This window comes from Aspergillus homomorphus, assembly GCF_003184865.1.
Source record: "Aspergillus homomorphus CBS 101889 unplaced genomic scaffold BO97scaffold_51, whole genome shotgun sequence".
NCBI classification, from domain to species: Eukaryota; Fungi; Ascomycota; class Eurotiomycetes; order Eurotiales; family Aspergillaceae; genus Aspergillus; species Aspergillus homomorphus.
The window spans coordinates 55,035-79,147 of NW_020291937.1; the positions used below are offsets into that span (position 1 = coordinate 55,035).

Consider the following 24,113-nt stretch of genomic DNA (forward strand, 5'->3'; position numbering starts at 1 on the left):
AAAGCATATCAATCCTTAGACTAGTAGCTTCCCAAGCACAGCAATCCTCAGTCTCCTATGCAAGAGTAGATACGACGCCCATGGGAACCCGAGACTACTGCTAATGACCAAACCAACCCAGAAACCATACCGTTCAACCGCATTGACACGCCAAGAAATACATGACTATTCATCCCGATGTGACTTGAGAGGAGCCAAGTAGACACGAGGCACCCATGAAGCGGGCGAGAAGGGCAAGGGATAGGGAGCTTAAGCCAAGCAAAACCGAAATACGTAGATTTGGATAGACATCCGGTATGAAGTCATATCAAGCGTGCACAGACAAGTCACGCCACTATAGTCATGAAACTGCATTAACAGCAGCTACTAAGCTGCTCCTACTATTGTGGGCCAAAGGCTAAGGAACATCACGTAGGTTGCCCATTCAGATTCTCAAGCCTGCTCTGGATGGCTTGCTGGTCGTGCTGCCCTTCCTCTTCCTTATACTCCTTCAAGACCACAGTCCGCATCATCCGCCGGGGCGCGCGGCGGCCAGTGAACAACTCGAACTGAGCAAATCCTTGCTCAGGAAGGACGTCCAACCCATCCAACGCCACCCAGCCGCGGTGGGAGAGAGCGCGGATTTGTTTGATCAGAGGGGTATTGAGAGATTTGTAGGCCAACTAGACGGTGCCGTTAGCAATTGCTTCGCATCGATGATTTCCCATGGGAAAACTTACCTCGACGACTACACCACCCGTTGGGCTCTCTAGCCACTGCGAGGGTATTTCAGTGTTGGGCGCCGGTTCGCCTCCGATACTGTGCGTAGGAATGCAGGAGCAAATGACAGTCGGCTGCTTGAAGTTGACAGGCCAGCTGTCATGTGGGGAATGCAGGACTTGAACGTGAGGACGGCTTGAGGACCCTTCGCGGCCGGGGGACTGAAGATTCTGCTGGTTGTAGTGTCGAGCGAGTTTCTCCGCATTGGCCACGGTGCGGTTGAACACAAAGATATTCTGCACACCCAGATGGATCATAGCGTACACAGCCGCGCGGGCCATGCCACCTGCGCCAATAACCAAGCCCGTAGACAAGGGTCGGATGGCATTGGCGGGGGACAGTCCTCGTCGGAAGCAATTGCCGATTCCGATCCAGTCGGTGTTGTCGCCGTGTAAAGCCTTGACGGGACCTGCGCGGCTCTTACCCATGTGTAAGGGGGAATTGGCCGAGTCTATCGCCTTTTCATCCATTTCTCGGATGGGGACTAACGTGTTCACCGCCCCAATGGCACGAGCATGGGGAGACATCGAGTGAAGGAGGGTAATTACTTCGGTCTTGTACGGCAAGCTGACACTCGTACCGCCAAAATAAGGATTAGACACCAGATCATTCAGTCCGCGTAAGGTAGATGACTGGTGAGTTCTGTACACATGGGGCATGCCACAAAGGTTGTATGCCGCGTTGTGCATGATGGGAGACAGACTGTAGGTGACGTTGCCACCAAAGAGAAAGAACTGCAAAGGGTCCAAAGTGAAAGAGGAGTAGAGAGCTTCTTGCGCTTCACGCAACGTGATGCAGGGAAGTCCTTTCAATTGAGTTTCGGAAAGGAGAGAGTGGTGGGTGACAGGTGTCAATATCGGGTTGAAACAACATGATAACCGGCCTAGAAGACCCGAGTTGTATGCTATGAGGGGGAGCTGAGGTGCTGGAAGAGTTTTGAAAGAATCGCGAAACCGTTGGACGGCAAAATTATCGTCTATGGAGTTCGCAGGCTGGCTTAATCGCACTAGATCACAGCCCAGCCGTCTAGCACGTTCATAGAGGTTCATGTATGACGGGTCATCCCATCCCTTCGGCGGAGCATGGACGGCAGCGAAATGGCCTATCACGCGGCTTGATCCTTTTGAAGCGATGATCTGTGACAAGATATCGTCCCCATATGACAAGTCGACTGTCACAAATTCCGGAGCCAAGCGGAGACCATGCTGAAGAAGATTCAAGTATTCATTGTTGGAGCGTCGCGAACGATCCGTGTGCTCCCCAACATGGCTACCGGAGCCTACGTTGCTTTCCACGTGGTAGATGAGTGGGACCACCGTATTTCGTCGGATATTGGCAACCGCATGGCTAATTTTGTCAGCAATACCAGAGTCAACGGCCAAACGAGACGATGGCGGCTCAGTGATATCGATCTTCAATTCGAACGCATCAGACGTGGACTCCAGATCTTCAATATCTAGATCACGCTCTAACAAAGAAGAGATCGGCACCGTCACAGCATAAGTGAAAGCGCGGGACTCAATCGGCTGCGTTGACAGCGGGAACGACGCGTTATGACTACTCAGATCGGTCGCATCTCCCGTGGCGAACGCAATGAACCGGAGGAAGTCGAGCTGCAACCGCTTCAGAGTCAAAAAGGGCGTGATCGCCTGGAACCGCTGATCCAGCTCCAGTTCTAATTGAGCGTGGTTACCATCCTTGGCAGCCGCATGATCCGTCATGCCTTTCTCCGACACGTTGAAGAACTCCAGGTTGGAACACGCCCGGTAGATGGGGCCCGACAGCTCCAGGAACCGGCGAACCTTGTCGATATTCCACGCCTTCAGATAGGACTGGATGCTCTCCGCGTCGCGAATGAGGTAAATGACCGGGTGCGTGCGGGCGTACTCGCGGAGCAGCATCTGCCCGCTACGTTCCATGGAGCCGGGCCCGCAGGCGATCACACAGCCTTCTTGATGTTCTGCCAGCATCGACTCCATCACCCGGGCTTCCTGCTGCCGATACTCGACCAGATTGAATTCCTTCTTGTATGCTGCCCGCGACCGCCCGGTGATCTGCTGGAAGTAACGGTCCGCATCGATTAACCTCCGCCCCGAGGTGGCCGCCAGGATCACTGCCAGACTGGATTTGCCGGTTCCTCGGATGCCGATCAGCACGATGGAAGAATTTCGCGCGAATTTGCGCGGGACGGGGAAGGTGCCTTCGAAGGCTGTCGGGGATCCGCGGCTGGATGTTACTCCCCGCAACGAGGGGGCAAACCAGTGTGATGCCTCCGGATTCTCTCCGGAGAGGCTGTGGATTCGGCTTCGGGGGGGCTCCTCTCCGTACGCAGGCTCTACCGATTGAGAGCCGCTCGAGACATAAGGGCTCTGCGACAAGCGTCGATGGTTCTGTGCGAGGGGCCCTTCGAGGTCATCCCGTTTGCGCTTGAGTGGTTTCACGACAACAGACATTATGGTGGCCGAGGGGTGGATGGTGGTCGTTGAGCGGTCTTATCGGGGGAGGGTGGGCGAGATATTGGACGTGTGATCTCTGACCGACCAGCGCATGACTCAGGAAGACGCGATGCAAGAACCGACAGGGTGTAGAAGGGACTAGGTAGCTTTAGGCCATTGGGGTTCGGCGCGAAATCTGCGGAACAAGCCAAAGAGGGGTGGGCTGAACCGAGGGGTCGACGAACGATAAGAAGGATGACAGCAGAAGTGATTTGTGTGTCGCGCACGAGAGACCGGAGAAATAGAGATGGAGAAAAGGGCCGGTGGAATGTGTGGGAGACGGAGAAGGCCGAACTGGTTTGGAGCGAGGAGGATGTGTGGGGGGAGGGAGAAGGAAGGAAGAGGGAAACCTAAGGTAAGGTAAGATGAGGGAATACCAAAGGAGCGATCGGTGGAAAATGCCGGTGGGGGGAAAAGTGGAAAAGTGGAAAAGAACCAGAGCGGCAAAGCGGTTGGAGGCGGCCAAGAAATGCGGAGAAAGGCTCAGCCGTTCGTCCACTCGCGCTTAGACTAAATCATTTTATGGAATCCTTTCTTCTTGTCCAATTTTCCCTTTACCCCGTGGGGTCTTCCCACAACTGAACCGCGTTGGACACGAGGTTGGCTGGGTGAGTGTTTTTTTCATTGCATTGCTAATCATGGTGGTCAAGATTGAGAAAGCAGAGTAAGTATCATTCACAGCGAATTAATCAGTCGCAATGTGGGAGTAATCTTGATGATTGTCTATTATGACCCTGCAGATCATCGTATCCAGCTTCCTGATTCCTTTGTTCTTCCGCTGCAACTCAAACCGGGCCGGTGGGATCCCAAGGCACCAATTATCGCTGCCTGGCGGAGTCAATACAAAGTACTGTACCATCATCCAACTAACCATCATCTCACACTTTGACACATTTTGACATGGAACTCCTTTCAGTCTAATGGCTTATACTTAGTATGAGAATATCCGAACCTATGAACCCCCCCCCCCCCCCCCCCGCGCACCAGCCCAAACAACGTCTTTAACACACAAATCCAATTCCAGACCAAAATTCCAAAGGTATCTACAATCTCTCCGGCAAGCGTGAAAATACATATCCAAAAATCTCCCGGCTTTTATACAAGTTCTCCACCCGCAACCGTTCATTGTACAGATGCGCATTGTCGCTGGCCTGTCCACAAGGCAGATTGGCCGCCGGGGCCGAGAACTCCTTCTCCAGGAACCGGATGGTAGGGATAGAGCCACCCTCGCGGATGTAGATGGGACGCACCCGGGCCGGCTCGCTGCGAGCGACCACCTCAGGCGCCGTCGTTGTCTGCGCGGTCGCGGGTTCGTCCGCAGCGAGCGTTGTGGTGCCCGATTTGCTCGTCAGGGTGGAGGAAGTCGGCACGGCGGTGCTCAGGGATGACCGCTTGTGCGCGGCCTTGCCGGTAGACGAGATCGTCGTGCTCATGATGATGCGATCGATGTGCGACGCGAGACTATCCCCTGAGTCTGCCCGCTTGAGACGCGGGTGCTGCTCCTTCCCACGCTTGGCGGCCTCCAGTGTGCGTTCGGGGGCTGAGTGAATGGGTGGATATTGATGTCGCTGGGTGGTCGTGTCCGGGGTCCAGGCGGCTGCGATCGCGTCGGCCAGCGTTTGGAACATCTCGTTGTCCGGGTCGCCCAGCCAGGGGTCGGATTTGCCCGTGATCTCGACGGTAAGGTCGTTCTGCGACTCCAGACTATCGAAGTGTTCCTGTGCAAACAGCGTCAGGTTGGTCGCCACCTCGTCGGCTGTCTGGTTCGGCACCAGTCGAATCGACAGGCTGGCTTTGGCTTTGCGCGAGATTGTGGTCGTCGCGCTCTTGCTGCTGCCCGGCACCTCGATGGAGTGGATCGTCAGGGAAGGCTCACGCCAGCGGTGCATGAGCGAGTTGATGAACGCGTCGCTGTCGGTGATCTCCGGATGGTGGGGAAGGAGAATGTCGGCGATCGCGGTGTACCGCTGTTTCTCGGCCTCAGTCAGCGGAAGGACGGGCTCATGGAACCCTGGCAGATTAATCCGGCCCTTAGGTCCGACAAACGTGCTCAAGAGCATAGTGAGATCTTTGAGGGGCTCATCCAGTAAGGAACTTCCGTCGATGCCGCTGTGAAGGTCGGGGTGGTCGCTTTGCACAACAAGGTTGGCATTGACCACACCACGTAGGCCATACGTCAAGCATGGATTGTAGTCATCGAGCCAGTAACTGTTGGCCAAAAGAATCCAGTCCACCGGGCCAATCTGAGGTTTGTGCTTGCGCACCGTTTCGTGGAAGTTCTGAGATCCCGACTCTTCTTCACCTTCGATGAGGAAGACCACGTTGCAGCGGAGCGCCTTCTGCCGGGCGAGGTCCGCAGCCGCGTAAAGTGCCGCTAGGATGGGACCCTTATTGTCCGACACGCCGCGGCCGTAGAGGAACCCATCAATGGAGGTGAGTTGGTACGGGTCGGTCTTCCATTTGGCTGCGTTAGCATCCGCGCCAACAACATCGTAGTGACCGTAGAAAAGAATTGTTTTATCGACTTTGTCCGAGGACGTGGCATCGAATCGAGCGTGTACGATGGGATTCGTGTCCGCTCCAGTTGTTAACAAGTTGGTCTTCGCTCCGAGATAGATACAGTGGCGACGAAGGAACGCAGCGCCCTGGTTGCATTCGACGGCGAACTTGGGACTAGCCGAGACAGTCTTGTAGGCGACAAACTTGGCCAGGGAGTTGACCATTTCATCTATAGCCGTTAATAAAGACCAGTTCGTCTTGCCCTAAATATCATATGCACAGAATCTTACCGTTGTTAATCGGTGGCTTTTCAGCTTGGCCTCGAGTCACGTCTGTCAGATCCCAGATGCCGACCGTGTTATCGTTGCCGCCGCTGGCGTAGATGTACCGATCTTTGTACTGCCCAGCTGCGGACGCGAGCATGGTACCTCCGTGCGCGACCCAACTGCCGATCTCCTCGAATCGCGAGTTGAATTTCTGGGATGCGGTGTCAGCCACTTGTTACCATAGCAGTGGACACTCAGAACCTCTTACCTTAATCACACCGTTGGAGTCTCCACACACCGCGACACCATGGATGATGTCCACAGCCCACAGGTCACCCGTGTGCATCGCAATCCGCTTCACCAGCTGTCGAGAATCAAGATTCCAGATATTCAGCGCGCCTCCAGCAAGACCACAGTAGAGGAAGGAGCCGTCCACCGCGATAGAGAGGACGGAGTCGCCGTTCTGCAGCTTGGCAACCTGGGACGGGACTGCATTGGCCGAGTTCTGCTCTAATCGCCACAGCTTGACCACTCCATCGCCGGCACCAGTCAGAAGCACCTCTTCCTCCGGGGCCGACTCGATCAAACCCTTCACCAGGAGCATGGTGTAGACATAGCCGTGATGAGCAAAAAGCTTGTGGTGGTCGCGCTTGAAGGTTAGCACTTGACCACCCTGCATGACTGTGTGAGGTCCCTCGGCGCCTGCGTCCGGTCGGGGCGCACGCGAGCCATCCGGACCCCTGGAGTCGAAAAAGCGATGAGTCCGTCTGGACAATTGAGCCGCTGATGATTGGGTTGAAGCCGCATCGGTTTGAGAGATGTCGCACCACTGGCAGAATCAGCAATCACTCGTTCCGAAGTCCCCAAGGATAGGGAAGGGAACGGACCTGGATACTTGTGTTTTGGGCGCCGCAGTAGATCGTCTTCAAGCTAGACGAATAGGCGACCGCGAAAATGTCTCCCACATCGTGATGGGAATGGATGGAATACAGCCGATCAAAGGTCCTCGTCGACCATACCTACCATGGTCAATACGCGCCTGCCAGGAGAAAATGAGGGTAGAACTCTACATTAATCACGGAATCTCCGCCTGTAGAGAAGAGCAACTCTCCATCCTCGGACAGATAGAGATCAAGCACACTTTCCTGGTGGGCGTGCACCGAGAGTACCAGATCGTAGGTCTCCAAAGACCATGCCTGGATTTTCCAATATTAGTGACTGACAATCGATTACCTGCGGGATTGCTTTCACGTACTACGATGTCTCCGCCTTGCAGACCGGCAAAGACACATTCTTTGTCGACAACGAGGGCTAGAACGGAGCGACTGGCCTGGACGCGGTGGCCGATTCCACACTCGACCGGGGCGGAATGTTCAGGCTCATCCTGGGCCAGATGGGCTATCACGGAGCGCGGGTCGGACTCCCAGATCTTGGTCTGATCATCGGTCTCCGAGGTACTATCAGACTCGACGAGTACTGTATGGTCCATTGCTCCCGGCAATGGAGCCCAAAAGATTTCAGTCTTGGGTTCTAAATCTGAGGGATTGATTCTTGGAAGTTCAGAAATTAGGATGATTCTGCAGGATCAATGGCTGAGTTCACGTGACGTGGGAATATGATGTGATGGGAAAAGGGAATAAAATGGGATGCGGTGAGACGCAGCAACAGCTCGTGGTTTTGATCGCGTGAGGGTGAGTCAGGCGGAGCGAGATCGGACACACGAATTAGACACAGCCACGACGGGGACGAGGACGAAGAAGTAAGTCAGGGGTAATTCAATGTTCCTTGCCCCGGGGGTAGACCAGTCATAGATGTTGCGAGACTGACAGGAAATTGTGAGATTGAGCCCGCGAGGAATGCTGGAGGATGTCTTGGCGTTCACAGTGTAGAGTAAAAAGCAATAATACAGAATGAATGGATGGATGAATGATGAAATGAGGGATGGTGGCCCCAATGAGGATCGCCGGGCGGTGTGGCGGTGTAAAGGAAGCAGACCGCCATTGAGACCGCCATAGCCATCATCGCCTGCAAAGGAAACCACTCTCATTCTTACCTCGCTGCTCAATAACCGGCGTCCTCCAGCCATATTTCTCCCTGGGCGCTTGTCAGTGACTCTTTTGAGCGCTAGAGATTAATCATGGATTGGCAAATTCGATGAGCAACCAACGAAAATACTCACCACGGCTCCCAAATCAGGCTCGCAATCAGCGTGTCGGTCGTAGTTGTCGACATGGTAACTGAAGCATCCTATAGATCATGAAGTCTGGCCTCGGGAATCCATGGGGGAAGTCTCTTATCTTTATAAAGCTGCCGGCAAGAGATAAAAAGGGGCAACGGTTATGAACGGTGGCAGCACGCCCAGTAGGAGCTCGAGGAAAGACCAATGCGTCCTGACGTACGTTGCGGTACATCTCAGGCAGACTTTCTCGCCTCGATGTAGGCCGATGATCAAACGGCCAACTGTAGGAATCCGATAATAATCCTCCGGCCACTGAGGTGCCTTACCTCTCGCACTGCGATACATGAGCCGGCAGGAGTGTACGCCCGAAGGTCAGATTCCGGATAGGCCACGTCATTCGCAGGCCCCTGGGGAGCACAGTTCCGGGGAGTTGGGATCTTGACAATGAGGGCAGTCTCGCGAGAGGATCGCTTAGGCTTGGCCGTTACCTTGACTTAGATAGGTATTAGCGATATATACATTTAGGTGCTCTCAATGAATATGCATCGTGCTTCTTTTATTCAGTATCAATTGTGTACGGTGTGAAAAATATCGATCTTTGCTTGGGCTTGAGAGTAGTTTCTTGAATCAGCCCAACAACCCAATTTGGAAGCCGGCGAGAGCTACAGTGAGTGCCAGATGAGTTGGCAGGGATGTTGTGCAGCACTGCTTGAGGTTTATATTTGGCTTATATTTTTATAAGGTGCATCCTTCCTCAATCACCAGGGACGATGGCGCATCTGGGAGCGCGTCAGACTGAAGATCTGGAGGTGGCCGGTTCAAGCCCGGCTCGTCCCATTCTTTTTGACTTTTTGGCCTTGCGCTTGTTAGTCACACTCTTATTGTCGCACAGCTATTCCGTAGCATTGGAGTCTGCGATCGCATCCGATGATATTCAAATTTCGTCTAGACTGAACATGAAATGAGCGCGGTTTGACAGCTAGCAAGAACTTGAAATATCTACCGCTCTAACTGGCATGGACTCAGCACCTCATCTTTCAATATCACCGCTGCTTCCCGACTATATATTCCACCCTCATCACCACAACCAAAAAGTCTACCCAATTACAACTGCGCACTCAAACCCCCTCCCCATCTCATCAAAACCGAATCTGCTTCCCCGTGACCAAAGCCTCCTGCAAATACGCCCCAATCTCGACAGCCTTAACCGCATTGCCCAACCTAACCGGCAAAGCCGACCCCTCCAAACAAACCAAGGAAAACTCATTCGCCTCACGCACAAACGCCTCGCCAAGCCTCCCCACAAATTCGGCGGCACATCGCGCGTAATTTCCGCCCAGATGATCATAATTCACAAAGTCCCGCTGCGGGTTAATATTGACGGACAACTTCCCCTCGGTGCCGATGACCTCGGTGGTATCCTCCTGGCCGTGCGGCATCATGCGAGAGCAGTAGTAGTAGGCGACCTTACCGCCCCAGAACTCGACGGTCCCCACCGCGTTGTCGTAGTCGTTGTACTATTTCAGCTCGGGCTGCACGGCGGTGATGCCGTAGGCCGCGATGCTTTTGGGTAGGGAGTCCTCGCCCAGAAACAAGAGTGTTAGGTCGATGTCGTGCACTGCCATATCGACGAAGACCCCGGCCGACCAGGCGGCGTAGGCAACGTAGAAGCCTGAGGGGTCGTATTTGTCGCAGGTCTGGCTGCGGAGGATGGAGGGCCGCCCGGTTAGCCGCGGTGTGATTTTCGAGCGCACTTCCCGGTAGGTGTCGAAGCGGCGTGAGAAGCCACACATTACTTTCAGGTGAGGCTTGGTTTTGGCTTTATGAACGACGGCTTTGCACTTTTCTGGAGGTTAGTTGGGCTAGGACTTGTTGTGGTGGGTTGCGGTCACGGTTGGGGAAGTTGGGAATGGGGATTGGAAAGGGAGAGAGTGCTAGGTGGTCTTCTGGTAAAATGGCACCTGCAGGTACTGTACATACCACTTCTACATTCGTTGAGAGAGGCTTCTCGCAGAGGACGTGCAGGTCGTAGATTGAGTTTGCTTTTCCGCTCCTCTCGCCCCCAGATACACTTGGGGTTTATATATGTTCGTATGCCAGAATCCCCTCTTCAGAATGTCGCTGACAGACCCACCGTCTCCAAAAGGGAAGACTTCTCCATCTGTCTGCCATGGCTCAGATGACGATGTAGCATCATATTCTGGTGAAATTGGCAAAGATTCAACGTCGAGACGCGGAGAGTGGTGCTCGACTGCTGTAGGAATGCGGACTAAAAAGACGAGTCAAGTTGCAGGCCGAGACGGGGAGACTTGCTTGCCTGTCTCTGTGGGTCAGCCAATTGGGCCCGCTAATTGATCAGATGAACTCCCTGCCATCAACAAGGCAAGTCTTGTCTCTGTCTTTCATTCATGAGATCTTGGGGAGTGAAAATGATCTGCAAGTTTTCATTAACCAATCTGCTAGCCTGTTGATCAGCGCAGGCTGGAAGCTGGCGGAGTAAAACAATCCGAAGTACAAGCTTGCCCCCAACTACCAAGCACGGCCAAGAGGAGTTTTTAACTAGAAGATAGGCATAAAGTATGAAGGAGTAATTCCAGCCAGTTGAGGATCGCATGTCTTTCCAGATGTCATCTCCGGAGATCTTTACACTTGGTCACTTTTCAGCAGAATCTTGATCACGTCCAATCTCTGGTACAACATATATTGTATGTGTCCCTGGCTCACACACTGCTTGTTGCAAATCCCTACGCTCGAGCTAGCTTCCTGCTATTCATCTCATGCACACACTCATTGCTTGTTCGGATTCTTGAAGTGACGCTTGAGCGGCTGCCAGCTATGCTCATTATACTCCTCCTGCACCTTCTGGCAAGTCTTCAGCCCCCACTCCGAGACCCCAACCATCAAACAGCTATACCCATCACATCAGCACCACCCTGCAAAGCGACACGGGGAAGTTAAAACTCACCTCTCAAACATAAACGCCATACTACCATCCCCAACCTTCGCCGGCTTCAGCTCAGCATTACTCGCGCCCTCAAAGGCATCGGAATCCGGGCCGTGCGCACTCATGACATTATGCAAGCTCGCGCCAGCGGGCTGAAAGCCCCCACCGGTCTTGGCATCATAGTTCCCGGTGATGAGGCCCATGAACTCCGACATGGTGTTGCGGTGGTACCACGGCGGGCGGAAGGTGTTCTCCTGCACCAGCCAGCGGGGCGGGAAGATGACGAAGTCGGCGATGGCGGTGCCGGCGTGGTCGGAGGGCCCGGTCAGCACGGTGAAAATGGACGGGTCCGGGTGGTCGAACGAGATGGAGCCGATCGTGTTGAAGCGCCCCAGGTCGTACTTGTAGGGGTAGTAGTTGCCGTGCCACGCCACGATGTCGAAGGGCGTGTGCTGCTGCCGCGCTGAGTAGAGCTTGTTGGCGAACTTGCTGTACAGCCGGTATTCTGCGGGCTCCTCTTCGTCGTCGAAGGATGCCACGGGAGCTTGGAAGTCGCGCGCATTGGCTAGGCAGTTGGACCCGATCGGGCCCAACTCCGGCAGCTGGTAGTGGCCCTGGTACAGCTCGCAGATGTAGCCTCGTACGGGACCCGCGGGGAGGGTGACGCGGTACCTGTTCGTAGATTTGTCAGATCTCTCTTGCTCATGAGTGGGTAAAATTGCCGGTAAAGGGGATCGTACCGCACACCCCGAGGGATCACGCAGATCTCATTCGGGCGGACCACCAGTCGGCCCAGTTCCGTCTGGATGTCCAGCACTCCATGCTGCGGCACAATTAGGAAGTCTCCGTCGGCCGAGTAGAATGCCTCCTTGCCCATATCCTTGCCCGCTGCATACAAGATGATCCCTAGTCCCTGCTTCAGAGTGGGATCGCCGGCCCCGGCCACCAGATGAAGGCCGTGGACCCAGTCGACGGTTTCGTCCAGATCGAAGGGGTTCCATCGTAGTTGGTTCGGGATATGGTGAAGCTGGTGGGTTTCGGTAGTCATGCGCGTGTGATAGGAGTCCTCTTCTTCAGCGACAAAGTTCTCGTGGGCTGCGGCTGGAATTATGCGGTAGACCCATGTTTGTCGGTTTTCGTGTCGGGGCGCGGTGAACGCTGTGCCGGACAGCTTTTCGGTGTACAGACCGTAGGGGGCTTTCTGCGGGGAGTTCTGTCCTACTGGTAGGGCACCTTTGATGGCTTCGGTTCTGTGAGAATAATAGGCATTAGCTGGGGTTTAAAGCTAGAAGCTAGACAAGGCGGAACATACTCATGGTACGAGTCGAAGCCTGTCTGGTAGGAATACGGATCCGGATGGGAGAAATTGGTGACTGGCATGTTGATCCGTGACTTGGAGGGATGTATTATGAAGGGTGTTTTGAGACGATGGTGCAAAAGTCAGAGATGGGAGTGTGGGTGTGGGCTTAAGAAAGCAACCCCTCCAATTCACATGTGAGATGATATAATGGTGGAACGCGACAGTCGCGGGAATCCGGAGTCGCTTTGCGGGGGAAACTCGCGGAATTGACGTTGGCGGGGAAGACCCGTGGGTGGACGGCGTGCGGCTAGGTTCCGCTGTCCTTTTATTTGACCTAGCAGTATAGTAGCTTGAGGAGAGCCATCGTTGGGGAGCAGAATTGAGACTAGAGTATTGACAACTCTGGAATCCTTATCGGTTCTTATGATAATAATACTTCATATGGTTATACTTGCATGTTGACTGTCTCCTCGAGAGTGGGCTATTAGAGTATGAGTGCTTCAGAACGGAACACTTCCGCTGTCTCCCTCCCTGGCCGGACACCCGCCAATTTCCGCGGATTGCCGCATGTTTCCTAAGTCAATCAATAAACACAACCATGTTGGAGGAAGCGCTAGTCGCGACGCGATCAGGCATCATGCCAACATCCAGCCTCAAAAGAAAGATTCAAGCACTAAGATAACAACATCACGCATAAAAGTCGAAGAGAAACTTCGTTCCCGGCTCCTGGCGACTCAGTCGAACTAAATCCGCAGACTTGAGCTTGGAGACAACGACCCTCTGCTCCGAAACACCAGACACTTGCTCCAGGAACACCCAAAAGCAGCTTTCCTCCCGATATCCATAGTCAGAAACCCGTTGGCCAACGAGGCAGATGTACGAATCGTCTTTTTGTCCGAATGAGACGACTGTGGTCTTGAAGACATTCTCGAAGTCATACGCCTTGAACTCGAATAGCTTCTCAGCGCTGGGTCCGAGTTTCGGAAGAGCAACTGTATTCATCGTTAGCTAAAAACATGCCATAGGTTCTGTGGGCGTCTTACTGTCAGTCAAGCTGCCGTTGTTGAGGGTTCTTTCCTGGGCAATCATGGTGACTGTCTTGATAGACAGCTTCCGGTCGTCAGCTTTTAAACTTTGCTTCTGTTCTACTCGTGACACTTACCAACAGCTTGTGCTCGAGTTTGTCTGGTGAAGGATACGGTACGACTGTATTGACCTTGCTGGGGTCTTTGTTGATTGCCTGAACCTGTTGATGAGTTAGCAAGGCCGGTTAGCATGTCTGTCTAGTATAAACTTACCAAGTTCGAAATGGCTTCTTCGTTGTTCGTCCCCTCCGTGTACAAGGCCGCTTGCTGTGTTCTCCCTTCGTTGAACTTGGTAGCCGGAACTGTACTTAAGAGATTAACCGAGGCTCTAGCAATGAGACAGCGGATACATTGTCCTCACTTTTCTGGATGCTATCGTTGACCACACCATATCGCGTGAAGTCCTCAAACAAGGTCCAGCTCTAGAAGAATTATCAGTGCGAATCAACACGCTCCCACCCAGAAAAGTCATACCTTCTTACTGGCAAAGGTATAGTCCAACGGCCTGAACGCGCCCTCAAAGTTCGGAACGTTCGTGTATTTCCAGAGAATCGCACTGCCGCAGCACAATCAATATTGTGGACCCATGCACCAAGGCACAACCGACTTACAAACGCCTATATCTGTGTTTACCCTCTTTGAGCTCTTGGTAAAAATTGTCCGCTTGCTTCTTGATCTCATACAGCTGCGATCCGCTCTCATCCGAGTCCGACTCAGCGCTAAATAGCGTAGTCCCACCACCACCAGAGACATGCATGCGAACACGAGTCCGCGAGTTCTTGTTTATATGCTGCACGGCGGTCTTGACTTCTTCTGTGACTTTGCCGGTGGCTCCGTACATGGAGAAGGCAACCTCCGCTCTTCCTATTCATTAGACGAAGAACTTTCCTAACCGCGTATGGGAAGCGATACTTACGATTGCTTGATCTCTTCGGAGGTCGATTTGCTGGTCGAGGTGATGGACACCCGAGCCAGGAACTTGCCGCCCTTGATGAAGTCTAAAGCAGAAGTCGGTGTTAATATAGACCGTCAGTGTGAAGGAATAGGATGCTGTTATACCAGTGATGAAGCGATCGCCGTAAGTCTCATTCGGATTGTCTGTCTTGATTTTGTTGAACGAATATGTGTTACCAATCGTTCCCTGTTGCTGGGACGAGACCTCGACTTGGTAGGTCACCGTACTCGCCTCGAACTTGACGCAAGAGAAGATCTTTAGTGCACTGTATTCCAGACAAAAATATGTTACAAGAAAGAACTTACCTCCGCGCGGTTGAGGTAGCTGGCATCGATTTTAGCCGACTGGCCCCAACCCGAAATGGCGGCGCCAGCGCTGATTTCAAGTGACTGTGCTAGCTTTCTGTCGAGAAGAAGTAGATGGGCATGTGTCAGATAAGGCTCAATTGGCTCTGAATCACAGTAGTGATGGGACTCCTACTTGTAGTCACTGACAAGGTCACTCTGGTAATACAGATCGTAGGTGTCGGGGAGTGGAGTGTCGGGCTTAACCGTCACGGCGTTGGCAACGCAGATATCCTGGGTGTAGGTATTGTATCTGTGGAAGTAAAGATATGAGTTAATGAGCAGAACATTTCACATTATGGTTCTCAGAGGAGGGAGATTTACCCTTGCCCCTGTTGCATTCCATCGAAGTAGGGGACGAGCTCGACGACCATTCTGGCTAGTCTTACACGGATAAACTGATTAAGTTCTCAGGAGTAACTTGGAAGGCCTCTTAAAGAGATGATTCCCGTTGTTTTGGGTGAGGAGAAGATAGATGTCACATTTACAGCATCTAGAGAAAAGAAGTTGAAGCTTGATATAAAGAACTACAGCGTAAAATGTAATCACCTTCACATTGTGCAGTATGGCTCCTGCGACAGGAAAAAAGAAAACAACAGATGAGGGATTTATTCAAAAGGAAAATCCGATGCCAAAAAAACCCAGATGTTGAACATGCTCTGGAGGGGATGTCACCATGACCAAAGAGATCCGAGGGGGCATACGTTCGACAGGCAATTCGCAAGCTCAACTATCAATCTGACATCAGGATAGGTGGACGGCAGTACATCACAGCCAGCCACAATTGACCTAAAGATGATCCTCTGCTTGGTAGAGTAATGAGCTGCAAGTACCGTTCAAGCGCACTGGCAGAACAACACGCATCCTGGTTCGCCTGATGCACGAAATTGGAGCGGAGAGCTACCGATCTACTAGACCTGGACTACTCCGTAGACGGCTCCAGATTTTTCAGCTCTAGACCTCCACCCGCAAGATCTGCGGACAGCTGGTAAGGCAGTCGTGCATTAGTTCGTGATCTGGTCCGATCGAAAAAAAGCAAAAAGCGCCCGTTTCAGGTTGCCGCCATTCAATCTCGTAACCACCACCATTATAATTGGTTCCCCCCCCTTTCAAACGTGGCGCACTTGCGAGCCGTGCTGAGAAAAAGGTCCTGCATGGGCACCCAGATCGTTGCGAAAAGGCTAGTCAGTCAACCCTTAGCTACGCCGTACTGAAAACACCTACCTAGAGCACCTTTACCAGCTGCAAGGTATAATTCCTGTTTCCAATCTCATGTAATAGATCCGATCATAGCATTACATCTGCCCTTGGTCAGGAGCAAATTTCTTTATAGACGGTAGATCAATGGAGGCGAAATTGAGGTATGCTTGCTTTTGTTGATGTGATCAGGGTTACAAGTACAGCCAGTCACACACGGCCTCTCTTTGCCCTTGTGTAACCAGCCTCCAGCCCTGGGTCTCTGACGAGCGTCATCTTGCTTAGGACTACGTTCATCTCCGCGGGGAAACCTTGGAAGCAGACATTTATTGCATCTTCTAACATGCTGAAATCGGGGAATCGGCCAATCTTGAGGGCTTTGACGTCAGGATCTGGTGGGTTTCAGAAAGGTAGCAGCTTTTTTGAAGAGAATTGTTATAGGTACGATGATGTTGAATATACAGTAGGTATACACAGTTTTACCTAATTAGGAAAGGCTCCCGAGCTAATCCACTAACCTGATTAAGAGGGTGTATCTGTATTTGTATGTAAACTTGTATATAAACTATAATATACCCAAAGGCAGTGAGAAACTAGTTTTACTTTATTTTATCTAAGGCTTTAGTCTATTAAACCGCCCGCCCGCTACAAAGGCCCGTAATATAATCATTCCGGTTTATATATCATATTAACTATATAGCACATGGAACAAAGAGCTAAAAATAAATAAGAATACTTATTTTAGTAGTAATAGCTAGGCTGCGGGCTGGCTATTTGCGAGGACTGCGAGAACTCTAAGAACTATGAGGACTGTAAGAACTGCGAGGACTGTAAGGGCTATAAGGGCTGCGAGACCTGTGGGTAAGGTGGTGGTTAACCAGGCTCCGGGTAGAGGGATAGAGTAGAACTGATTCCTGGTTTTACAACTTTAGGTTGTACTTGTATTTGTATGTAAATTATATAGAACAAGAAATGTATATCTGAATTAAGAAGTAGCCTGCCCCACACCGCTTTCCCTTAATAGGACTAATGTTGTGTGGTTGTTCAGCCATTGTTGTACCTATAACAATTCTCTTTTTGAACAAGATCATCGAGAGAGGGTGAAACGCGCAGGAAGGTAATGTCATTGCACAGGCTTGTCCAAGCGAGGACAAACATGCAGACCTCAGCTAGCTACCGGACTTACCCATTGTCTGTTTGGGGCTACAATGATTTTGGGTGGGAGGAGAGAAAAAAGTTGTAGGTTATAAAAGGCTCGAAGAATCCGCTTCAAATGTGACTTCTTTGACTCCAGATCACAGACACTGCAATCACCACAAGCATTTATACAGAATCCAGTCAATCTCATTTCCAGACAATTTCACCTTCTTCCAGAAAGCCTGCCAACATGGGTCTGCCACAATGGATCGTCGTCCATATCATCAACAGCATGAAGAGCGACACTATCTCTGTCAAAAACGCAGCTCACTCCTAGTACGAACAACCAAGCCCTCTCCTTCGATTACCCACAGGGTCAAACATGTGTGAACGGCCTTGCTAACAAATTCTTCCATAACAGCGGCAAGTTTTACAGAAACGGCAACAAGGACATTGAGATCTCCATCGACGACATCAACAAGATTACGGTTGCTCCCGACGGGTCGGCCGACATCGGTGCCTGTGGCAGACAGGACTCTTGGTCTGGAACCACAGGCAGCTTTGAGCTGTACGACGGGGACAGCAAGATCTGCACGATCAGCTGGGACTGCCCCTGGGGCAAGCCTACCAACGAGTTCGGGGTTTCCGAGCAGAGCAAGGATTACTGGGTTCAGCCGGGTGCCTGGAACCGTGAGGGAGGTGCCATCGGTACTGTTGACGTTGAAGTCGGCAAGAAGGGTTAAAGCTGTTCATTGGCAAGGGATACAGCATTGGCCTGAGAGGGAATCTTAAGTGTTTACAACTACGCGATCCATATTCCTGCCTAACTTGATCTGGAATCCACGATTAATTCAGGTAGATTATGTCAGTGTTGATGAAATTCGAGTGTAGTTGTTGAATGGATATTTCGCGTATTGATTTGGCAGCGGTTGTAGCTCCGTAGCTAGTATAGTAGCACTCTATAAAGATTGACTGGCTGCTCGTGCTAGATCTTCTGCTCTTCTCGACTTGATAATTTGTTCAATGTTTCCGAGGGAGACAGTATTTACAATCCATGTCTCCCCTCCATGCAGCTCGGGATGGTTGTGTTCGAGCTCTACAGCCTAAACATAATCATATCAAGCAATAAACAAGACTTACTACTCGAAGGATTCAAAAGACACTATCTATAGACATGTGCTAATTGTGTACACCTATATTTAGCACCATCTTATCTCCCATCATCCCATTAGTCATCCAGATAAAGGATTTCAGTATAATCTTATTTATTCTGAACTCAACCTCACCTCTCGACAGCAATTGCCTCTTACCTACATAAGCAATTCCCTTTACAACCGAATCAACCTCACAATGCCAAGCATCTCAATTGTTCTTCCCCGGCCGGGAACATTCGCACCCGCGGGAGCCCCCAAATCGCTCCCCGCGCCATCCGAAGCAGCCTTCACCGCAACCTTCGGCTCTCTCCTCCCCAAAGCATCATACCTGCAAACCCCAGCGGGCAAAGCTGCATACTACTCACTGCCACCTTCATCGGCCGCACCCACAGACTCCACCGGTCCTACGCGCGTGCTACTCGTGCACGGCGTGCAAACCTGCGCCATCGGCCTGCAGCCGCTGGCCCGCGCGCTATCCTCACGATTTCCCGCTGCGCACTGCGTCCTCGTGGAACTTTGGGGTCACGGCTTATCCGAGACACCCGTGCGGCCGCACGAGCCAGCGCTCTTCCACGGGCTCCTCCTGGCCCTGCTAGACCACCTGGGTTGGCCTGATGCGCACTTCGTGGGCTATTCGTTCGGCGGCTCCACGACCGCTACCTTCGCCGCTCGATTCCCCGAGCGTGTCGCCAGTATGGTTCTCGTCGCGCCGGCGGGGTTGCTTCGCGCGGCGCAGTTCGATGACGTGCAGAGGGGATGTCTGGCTGGTGGGGGTGAGGCGGTGGAAGACCAGGCGCGCGCCTGGATTCTGGAGTGGTTGGAGGGTGGGCGCCTGGTTGTGCCGGAGGACTGGAAGGAGAGGGTCGCGCGAGGCGAGGTCGTGGCTGAGGCTGTGCGCGACTGGCAGATCAGGGAGCATGCTGGCCATGTGGCGAGCGTGGTGGGCATTTTCAGGGATGGCGGGGTCATGGATAGGCACGCGGATTTTGCGTCCGCGGCGAAACAGGGGATCAGGACTCGGTGTGTTCTTGGGGAGTTGGATGATTTGTGCAGCGTGCGGGATCTGCAGGTTCTTGGGTTTGCCGATGTTCAGGTTGTGCCGCAGGTGGGACATGGCGTTGTGCGGCAAAGCGTGCCCGAGGTTGCGGATCTTATTGAGGAGTTTTGGAACAGGGGCTGAGCTTTCATCCTTTTATCATTCATCTTTGGGAAACATTTTCGTGCTGGCGAACTTGTTTTTCAAAGACAACATCAAGACATGTATTAGAGACAGGGAAGATTGAGTGGCTCTTTGTTCTGTTCTTTGATGCTAACATCATTGCATGCTGTGAAAATGGCCATGTACAGTACAGGAAGAGAAACTAGATTAGAATTTGATAAGATTTATCTCCATAACAATATCAAGACGATGAGGCTGAATACTTATGTAGAGTGGAAAGAAGTGATAGGTGCCCGTAAACTAAACGTCTGCAACATACCCTGTGAAAACAAGGGGTTTTGCCACAACTAGAGTCCTCACACCGCGAACAGTCTTGTTATATCTTCCAGATGCGCCAATGTAGGTTCATCAAAGGAACGATCGTCTTGAAAAGTTTCATGCTTAGAGCAGTTCGAGTTGGGAAGGTTCTGTTGGCATGAGCCTACATGTCTTATCAGCGGTCGAGGCTACCTATTATACAGTGCATGACGAGGATATACCATACATTCTGCCGGCTCAGCCTGGATCGTATTATGACTCTGGTGAAAGTGTGTGTCATTGACCGTTGTCTTGAGTTGGGCCTCTTCTACCATGAACACTGTATTAGATCATAGGCTCGTTCTCATCATCTCAGCCGCCCATGCAGACTGACCATAATGCGTGAGTACGTAGAGACTCCTTTTCAGCTCATATGTATTTGAGCGCAGGTAATAGACTTTCATCGAGGGCCTGGAGAGTCATTTTTGAGATAATCAGTCTGATGTCCGCAGCGCCAATTCTCAGAATTTGTAGACTCACCTATAGCGAGACCTGGCCAGTGCGACATAGAAATGGTTTATAGCAGCAACGCGGGCAAGTATTACCAGACAGGCTACAACAATGAGGATCTTCAAGAGGAAGTACTACCTTCCAAACTGATGCATCCATTGTAAAGCGGAGGGTTTGGATGGTGATGTGCAATAGGCTCAAGACAATTAACAGATTGTCGCAGCCGTGATATGCTCGGGTAAGGGACCAATCTGGACATGTGTTCTCGACGAGTATCTTTGACTTGTCAAGTAAAAAAATGGAGCAATGCGAATAAGAAGAAAGGGAAATTCCCACCAAGAGATCAATGGTGAATAACGACAGCCAGAAAGGACAGGAAAATCCTTGACCGCGGGATACAATTCCGCAGCACTACTTAAACTTCGTACCGATGGTAATGATGCTGTCATAGTATGACCCAAAAGTGCTATGTAGTAAATAAGCTCTTTACTCTCTTACATCTTCCGCCTATCTCCAACTGATTGTAAACCTGCATGTCCGTTGTTCTTCTCCATTGAATCATCTCTTGAAGCATCGAGCCCTCCTATTCCAACAGTCCCCAGGGCAACTTTCGAGCTCTGGAGCAATTTGACCACCCCGGGATTGAATTTGAGTTACGAGGCGCTTCCATAACTATAATCTCATATGCTGATCCTTGTTTTGGCTTTTGTATACAGGACGTATAATGTGATGGCAGCTGAGATATGGAGAGACCGCACGAGCACTGCCCTGAGAGATCCGTGGTAGTTCACGCGGCAAATTCTATGTCATGCCCCAGGGCGCTGTATTTGGGTAAGAATTGTATATACATACAGTACAATCAAAGGTCGTTAGCACGCATCAACTGTAGTAGCTAAATGATCATTACATGTTTTGTTGAAGTACAAATTATATTACGATAGCTGCATGATGAACCACACCCGAGAGTCCGCAAGTCTATTGTACAAGACGCCATATATCTCACCGTCCCTCATACTTGATAGGCATGGTGCGACCTCGAGAGCACCCGACCCAGGCCTTGATGAACCTCCACCTGGAAAGCCTCAAATGGATACCATTCACCGTCCACACTGATGCAACCCTCCTTCTCCTTGGGTGTCAGGCGATAGGCGGTGACCTTCCGCATCTGCACATCTCCGAGCTCAAAACACTTCCCCTGCGGCAGTTTGATAGTTGCTTCAAGGGCACCCACAAAGCCGATAGTATCATCTACCGTCATAACATCCAGGAGCCCATCATTAGGCAGCGCGGCTGGGAAGAAATTCGTGTCCTTGGCCACGATCGCCATGTTGCTGGCATAGAAACTCGACAATCCTTCCCCGGAGACAACCTCCCAATCCTCTGGGAGATCGTCCTGGACCGTGCCATATTTGAGCGGTAACCCACCCAACTCCGTCCTGGGCTCGGATGATACGCTCAGTGGCTGATCCTTTCTTCGCTGGTGGTAGTCCCGAATCTGGGGTTTATCTCCCATAACGGTCTTGAAGGCAAGCTCGCAGGGATACGCTGTCCTCTGAGCAATGGTGGTTAGAACACCGTAGATGAAGCGATGGTCTCCCATCCACCGCAAATGTTCCGTCTTCAAGTCCGAATCCGCCAAAACGCCCAAGGACTGCGAGAGGAACGACACAGTATGGCGTTCTCCCTGGGTGATCGATAGCAAATCCAAGGGCATCTTCACACCCTTCACAATCGCCAGCGCAGCCAGCGAAACATTATCAGTGCCGAAAAGATTCCACGCCATCGCATTTCCAGAGCCACAAGGTACCATAGCCACAGCCATGGTTGTCAACGCCTTCAGCGCATCCGCGCGTTTGGCCAACCCATTGAAGACCTCATGCGGCAACCCGTCGCCCGAACAGCACACAATCGCATCGTAGGCGGCGAGGTCAATCTTCTCGGCTATCTCGATGGCATGGCCCTTGTATCTTGTCTCCTCAACATCAACCTGACAATGCGCTGCTGCAAAGATGGGCGCAGCACACGTGCGGAATTTCTTGACCGCGCCGGAGCAGAACGGGTTGATGATCACTTTCAATCGCTTGTATAATTGCGCTTGACCGTGAGCGCATTTCAGGAGGTGCTTCGCCCAGGCTGCGGCTTGCTCTCTTTCCTTCTCGTCGCGCACCGCGTACTGAACGGCGTCTATATTTGCGTCGCTGCCGCAATTTCCGTCTACGTAAGTGATGGTGAGGCCATCTGTGGAGATATATGCATTCAAGATGGCATACAGATCGATTCTGTAATCGGAGTCGGTTTCTAATACAATAGTCAGTGAACGCTGTGAATAGCTGGGGCTGGAGTCTGTGGAAGTGGCAAAGGAAGGTTAGGGCACGCATGGAGGCAAGTACAGTACCTCGTCGGGATAAAAGTCCACAGCAGTATTTCTTGGTCTTACTCCTCCTTCCTGACGGACGATCATCTGCGACCGAAAAATCGTGTCAGTATTCATCTTACAGATTATCCCATGACATTATACAGAGAGTTGGAGAGGGTACCTTTTATGATGAGAAAGGCATCTTCTATCGAGAGGGATACTGATTTGTCTACTTTGATTGTTTTGGGGGATCCGAGCGAACTCATGGCTTGAGCTGAGGAAAGTGCTGATCAAATAAAATTGCCCACTAAGGCTAAGAGAAGATATTTGTAACTAGTTCTGGTACAGATCAAGCTACTTGCACTCTAGTGATGTGAACAAGGAATCTATATCTTATCGAAGTTGAGTGCAACAAGTGTGTTGTTGTCATGCGAATCTTTTCGGCATTTGCACTTTTCCTCAGTTGCCACGTATACTATACCCAAAGAGGTTTAGTGATGTGCTACCAGTATCCGACCTTGCCGAGATAAAACACTCGTACGATAAGCTGGCACTGCTTTTGTTTACTTGCTACTCCGTAATTTGTGTCGTACTATTCGCACACAGCAGCACTAGTTGTGATCTTTCTTAATATTATTCTATGACGAGCCTATCTGTCATCTTTTCAAATTGGGTCTCTACCAACTCGTCGGGCGATTGCGCCAAAGGAACTAATACTCTAGGCTAACGACGATGATTTCTCCCATTCACTAATTTCGTCCCCTGTTTCTTGCCCCAGATTATGGATGACAGAGATTTCCTGAATCCCCAAAACGAAAGAAAGGGAAAATCACGTATTCCGACGTTGATATTGTTCTCATGAAGTTCTCGCTCCGTTTCTCACAGAGTGGGACCCAACCATTTGCCAACACCAAGCGTGGAAGAATTCCAGGGTCTCCAGATGGAGCGGTGCCCACCACTATCATGCAATACAGCATAGCCATGTGGCTCTTGTGATCGTGCTGGGGCCCGTGGTCGATTTTATTCAGACGGCCGTTTTCTGTTGGCCTCTGATTCAGCCGACACGGGAGTTCGCAGTGATCAAGAAGAGTTGATAGCTTTATATCGATACCGATGTGGACCGGATAGTTTTTGCGGTAGATCATCTTGAAAAGAACTACGCAAAAAAAGTTGCAGATCAACAAGAGAATCACTTTCTGTGCAGACGAAGTTTTGACTTTATTTGTTTGGCGCGAGTCAGGGCAGCCTGTGTGTAAGTGACCTCCCAGTCATTCTTCTCGGAGATACACAGGTAAAGAGTCGAAATTGAACCTCGGCCCCACATATGAGACACTGTTCATGGTAGATGTCCAGATACCAAGTCATCCAGAGGGTGCCCTACATCCACGATTACATAGCTCGGGATGAAAGCATGTATGTGAAGCCCATAATATGGATATTCGAAGAAGCTTTGAGCCATCGTTTCAAATTACGCCGA

General features: G+C 51.5%; 9 protein-coding genes and 1 non-coding gene across 10 annotated transcripts; 3 read left to right on the plus strand and 7 right to left on the minus strand.

Annotated features, from left to right (window-relative positions):
* Positions 1-407: 407 nt before the first annotated feature.
* Positions 408-3,212, minus strand: BO97DRAFT_376940 (putative quinate pathway repressor protein QutR; the record flags this gene model as incomplete). Its single annotated transcript, XM_025693040.1, has 2 exons — positions 408-662; positions 720-3,212. 2 exons carry the CDS (start codon positions 3,210-3,212, stop codon positions 408-410), a joined length of 2,748 nt encoding a protein of 915 aa, XP_025547378.1.
* Positions 3,213-4,240: 1,028 nt separating this feature from the next.
* On the minus strand, positions 4,241-7,896 carry BO97DRAFT_446277 (glutamine amidotransferase subunit DUG2). The gene is made up of 6 exons (XM_025698633.1): positions 7,275-7,896; positions 7,090-7,215; positions 6,907-7,038; positions 6,288-6,848; positions 6,044-6,230; positions 4,241-5,982 (listed from the first exon to the last, which is right to left on the minus strand). Exons 1-6 carry the CDS (start codon positions 7,506-7,508, stop codon positions 4,298-4,300), a joined length of 2,925 nt encoding a protein of 974 aa, XP_025547379.1. The 5' UTR covers positions 7,509-7,896; the 3' UTR covers positions 4,241-4,297.
* BO97DRAFT_223147 (uncharacterized protein) lies at positions 7,587-8,328 on the minus strand. Its single transcript, XM_025690660.1, has 2 exons — positions 8,199-8,328; positions 7,587-8,113 (listed from the first exon to the last, which is right to left on the minus strand). Exon 2 carries the CDS (start codon positions 8,103-8,105, stop codon positions 7,716-7,718), a length of 390 nt encoding a protein of 129 aa, XP_025547380.1. The 5' UTR covers positions 8,106-8,113; positions 8,199-8,328; the 3' UTR covers positions 7,587-7,715.
* Positions 8,329-8,962: 634 nt separating this feature from the next.
* Positions 8,963-9,035, plus strand: BO97DRAFT_t243. The gene has a single exon. It is a non-coding gene; the product is annotated as a tRNA-Phe (tRNA).
* A 302-nt stretch (positions 9,036-9,337) lies between these two features.
* BO97DRAFT_446278 (uncharacterized protein) lies at positions 9,338-9,991 on the minus strand (the record flags this gene model as incomplete). The annotated part of the gene is made up of 2 exons (XM_025698634.1): positions 9,338-9,679; positions 9,737-9,991. 2 exons carry the CDS (start codon positions 9,989-9,991, stop codon positions 9,338-9,340), a joined length of 597 nt encoding a protein of 198 aa, XP_025547381.1.
* Positions 9,992-10,634: 643 nt separating this feature from the next.
* Positions 10,635-12,601, minus strand: hmgA (putative homogentisate 1,2-dioxygenase (HmgA)). The gene is made up of 4 exons (XM_025694195.1): positions 12,455-12,601; positions 11,883-12,392; positions 11,164-11,814; positions 10,635-11,106 (listed from the first exon to the last, which is right to left on the minus strand). Exons 1-4 carry the CDS (start codon positions 12,520-12,522, stop codon positions 10,986-10,988), a joined length of 1,350 nt encoding a protein of 449 aa, XP_025547382.1. The 5' UTR covers positions 12,523-12,601; the 3' UTR covers positions 10,635-10,985.
* A 319-nt stretch (positions 12,602-12,920) lies between these two features.
* BO97DRAFT_408450 (uncharacterized protein) lies at positions 12,921-15,303 on the minus strand. Its single transcript, XM_025695868.1, has 12 exons — positions 15,151-15,303; positions 14,963-15,079; positions 14,788-14,884; positions 14,587-14,719; positions 14,444-14,525; positions 14,139-14,387; positions 14,002-14,083; positions 13,889-13,949; positions 13,741-13,829; positions 13,605-13,688; positions 13,486-13,552; positions 12,921-13,434 (listed from the first exon to the last, which is right to left on the minus strand). Exons 1-12 carry the CDS (start codon positions 15,198-15,200, stop codon positions 13,130-13,132), a joined length of 1,416 nt encoding a protein of 471 aa, XP_025547383.1. The 5' UTR covers positions 15,201-15,303; the 3' UTR covers positions 12,921-13,129.
* A 2,008-nt stretch (positions 15,304-17,311) lies between these two features.
* Positions 17,312-18,062, plus strand: BO97DRAFT_376951 (aegerolysin family protein). The gene is made up of 2 exons (XM_025693041.1): positions 17,312-17,496; positions 17,582-18,062. The coding sequence occupies exons 1-2, from the start codon at positions 17,411-17,413 to the stop codon at positions 17,901-17,903; spliced, it is 408 nt and encodes a 135-aa protein (XP_025547384.1). The 5' UTR covers positions 17,312-17,410; the 3' UTR covers positions 17,904-18,062.
* Positions 18,063-18,493: 431 nt separating this feature from the next.
* BO97DRAFT_461710 (alpha/beta fold hydrolase) lies at positions 18,494-19,494 on the plus strand (the record flags this gene model as incomplete). The annotated part of the gene is made up of 1 exon (XM_025699374.1): positions 18,494-19,494. Exon 1 carries the CDS (start codon positions 18,511-18,513, stop codon positions 19,492-19,494), a length of 984 nt encoding a protein of 327 aa, XP_025547385.1. The 5' UTR covers positions 18,494-18,510.
* A 1,774-nt stretch (positions 19,495-21,268) lies between these two features.
* BO97DRAFT_398537 (putative sphingosine kinase) lies at positions 21,269-22,993 on the minus strand. The gene is made up of 2 exons (XM_025694196.1): positions 22,799-22,993; positions 21,269-22,559 (listed from the first exon to the last, which is right to left on the minus strand). The coding sequence occupies exons 1-2, from the start codon at positions 22,900-22,902 to the stop codon at positions 21,290-21,292; spliced, it is 1,374 nt and encodes a 457-aa protein (XP_025547386.1). The 5' UTR covers positions 22,903-22,993; the 3' UTR covers positions 21,269-21,289.
* Positions 22,994-24,113: the final 1,120 nt, after the last annotated feature.

Bases quoted from the DNA above. Each gene is read 5' to 3' on its own strand.
- BO97DRAFT_446277 (XM_025698633.1), bottom strand. From the start codon at position 7,508: ATGGACCATACAGTACTCGTCGAGTCTGATAGTACCTCGGAGACCGAT. The intron at 7,039-7,089 runs GTAGAGTTCTAC...TGACCATGGTAG, and splicing joins GCGGAGATTCCGTGATTAAT to GTATGGTCGACGAGGACCTT. The intron at 5,983-6,043 runs GTAAGATTCTGT...TAACGGCTATAG, and splicing joins AAAGCCACCGATTAACAACG to ATGAAATGGTCAACTCCCTG.
- BO97DRAFT_223147 (XM_025690660.1), bottom strand. From the start codon at position 8,105: ATGGCTGGAGGACGCCGGTTATTGAGCAGCGAGGTAAGAATGAGAGTG.
- hmgA (XM_025694195.1), bottom strand. From the start codon at position 12,522: ATGCCAGTCACCAATTTCTCCCATCCGGATCCGTATTCCTACCAGACA. The intron at 12,393-12,454 runs GTATGTTCCGCC...TTATTCTCACAG, and splicing joins GGCTTCGACTCGTACCATGA to AACCGAAGCCATCAAAGGTG. The intron at 11,107-11,163 runs GTGAGTTTTAAC...TGATGGGTATAG, and splicing joins ATGGCGTTTATGTTTGAGAG to CTGTTTGATGGTTGGGGTCT.
- BO97DRAFT_408450 (XM_025695868.1), bottom strand. From the start codon at position 15,200: ATGGTCGTCGAGCTCGTCCCCTACTTCGATGGAATGCAACAGGGGCAA. The intron at 14,720-14,787 runs GTAAGTTCTTTC...TCTTGCGTCAAG, and splicing joins GCTACCTCAACCGCGCGGAG to TTCGAGGCGAGTACGGTGAC. The intron at 14,084-14,138 runs GTAAGTCGGTTG...GTGCTGCGGCAG, and splicing joins AAACACAGATATAGGCGTTT to TGCGATTCTCTGGAAATACA.
- BO97DRAFT_376951 (XM_025693041.1), top strand. From the start codon at position 17,411: ATGGGTCTGCCACAATGGATCGTCGTCCATATCATCAACAGCATGAAG. The intron at 17,497-17,581 runs GTACGAACAACC...CTTCCATAACAG, and splicing joins AAAAACGCAGCTCACTCCTA to CGGCAAGTTTTACAGAAACG.
- BO97DRAFT_398537 (XM_025694196.1), bottom strand. From the start codon at position 22,902: ATGAGTTCGCTCGGATCCCCCAAAACAATCAAAGTAGACAAATCAGTA. The intron at 22,560-22,798 runs GTATAATGTCAT...CTCCGATTACAG, and splicing joins GGTACCCTCTCCAACTCTCT to AATCGATCTGTATGCCATCT.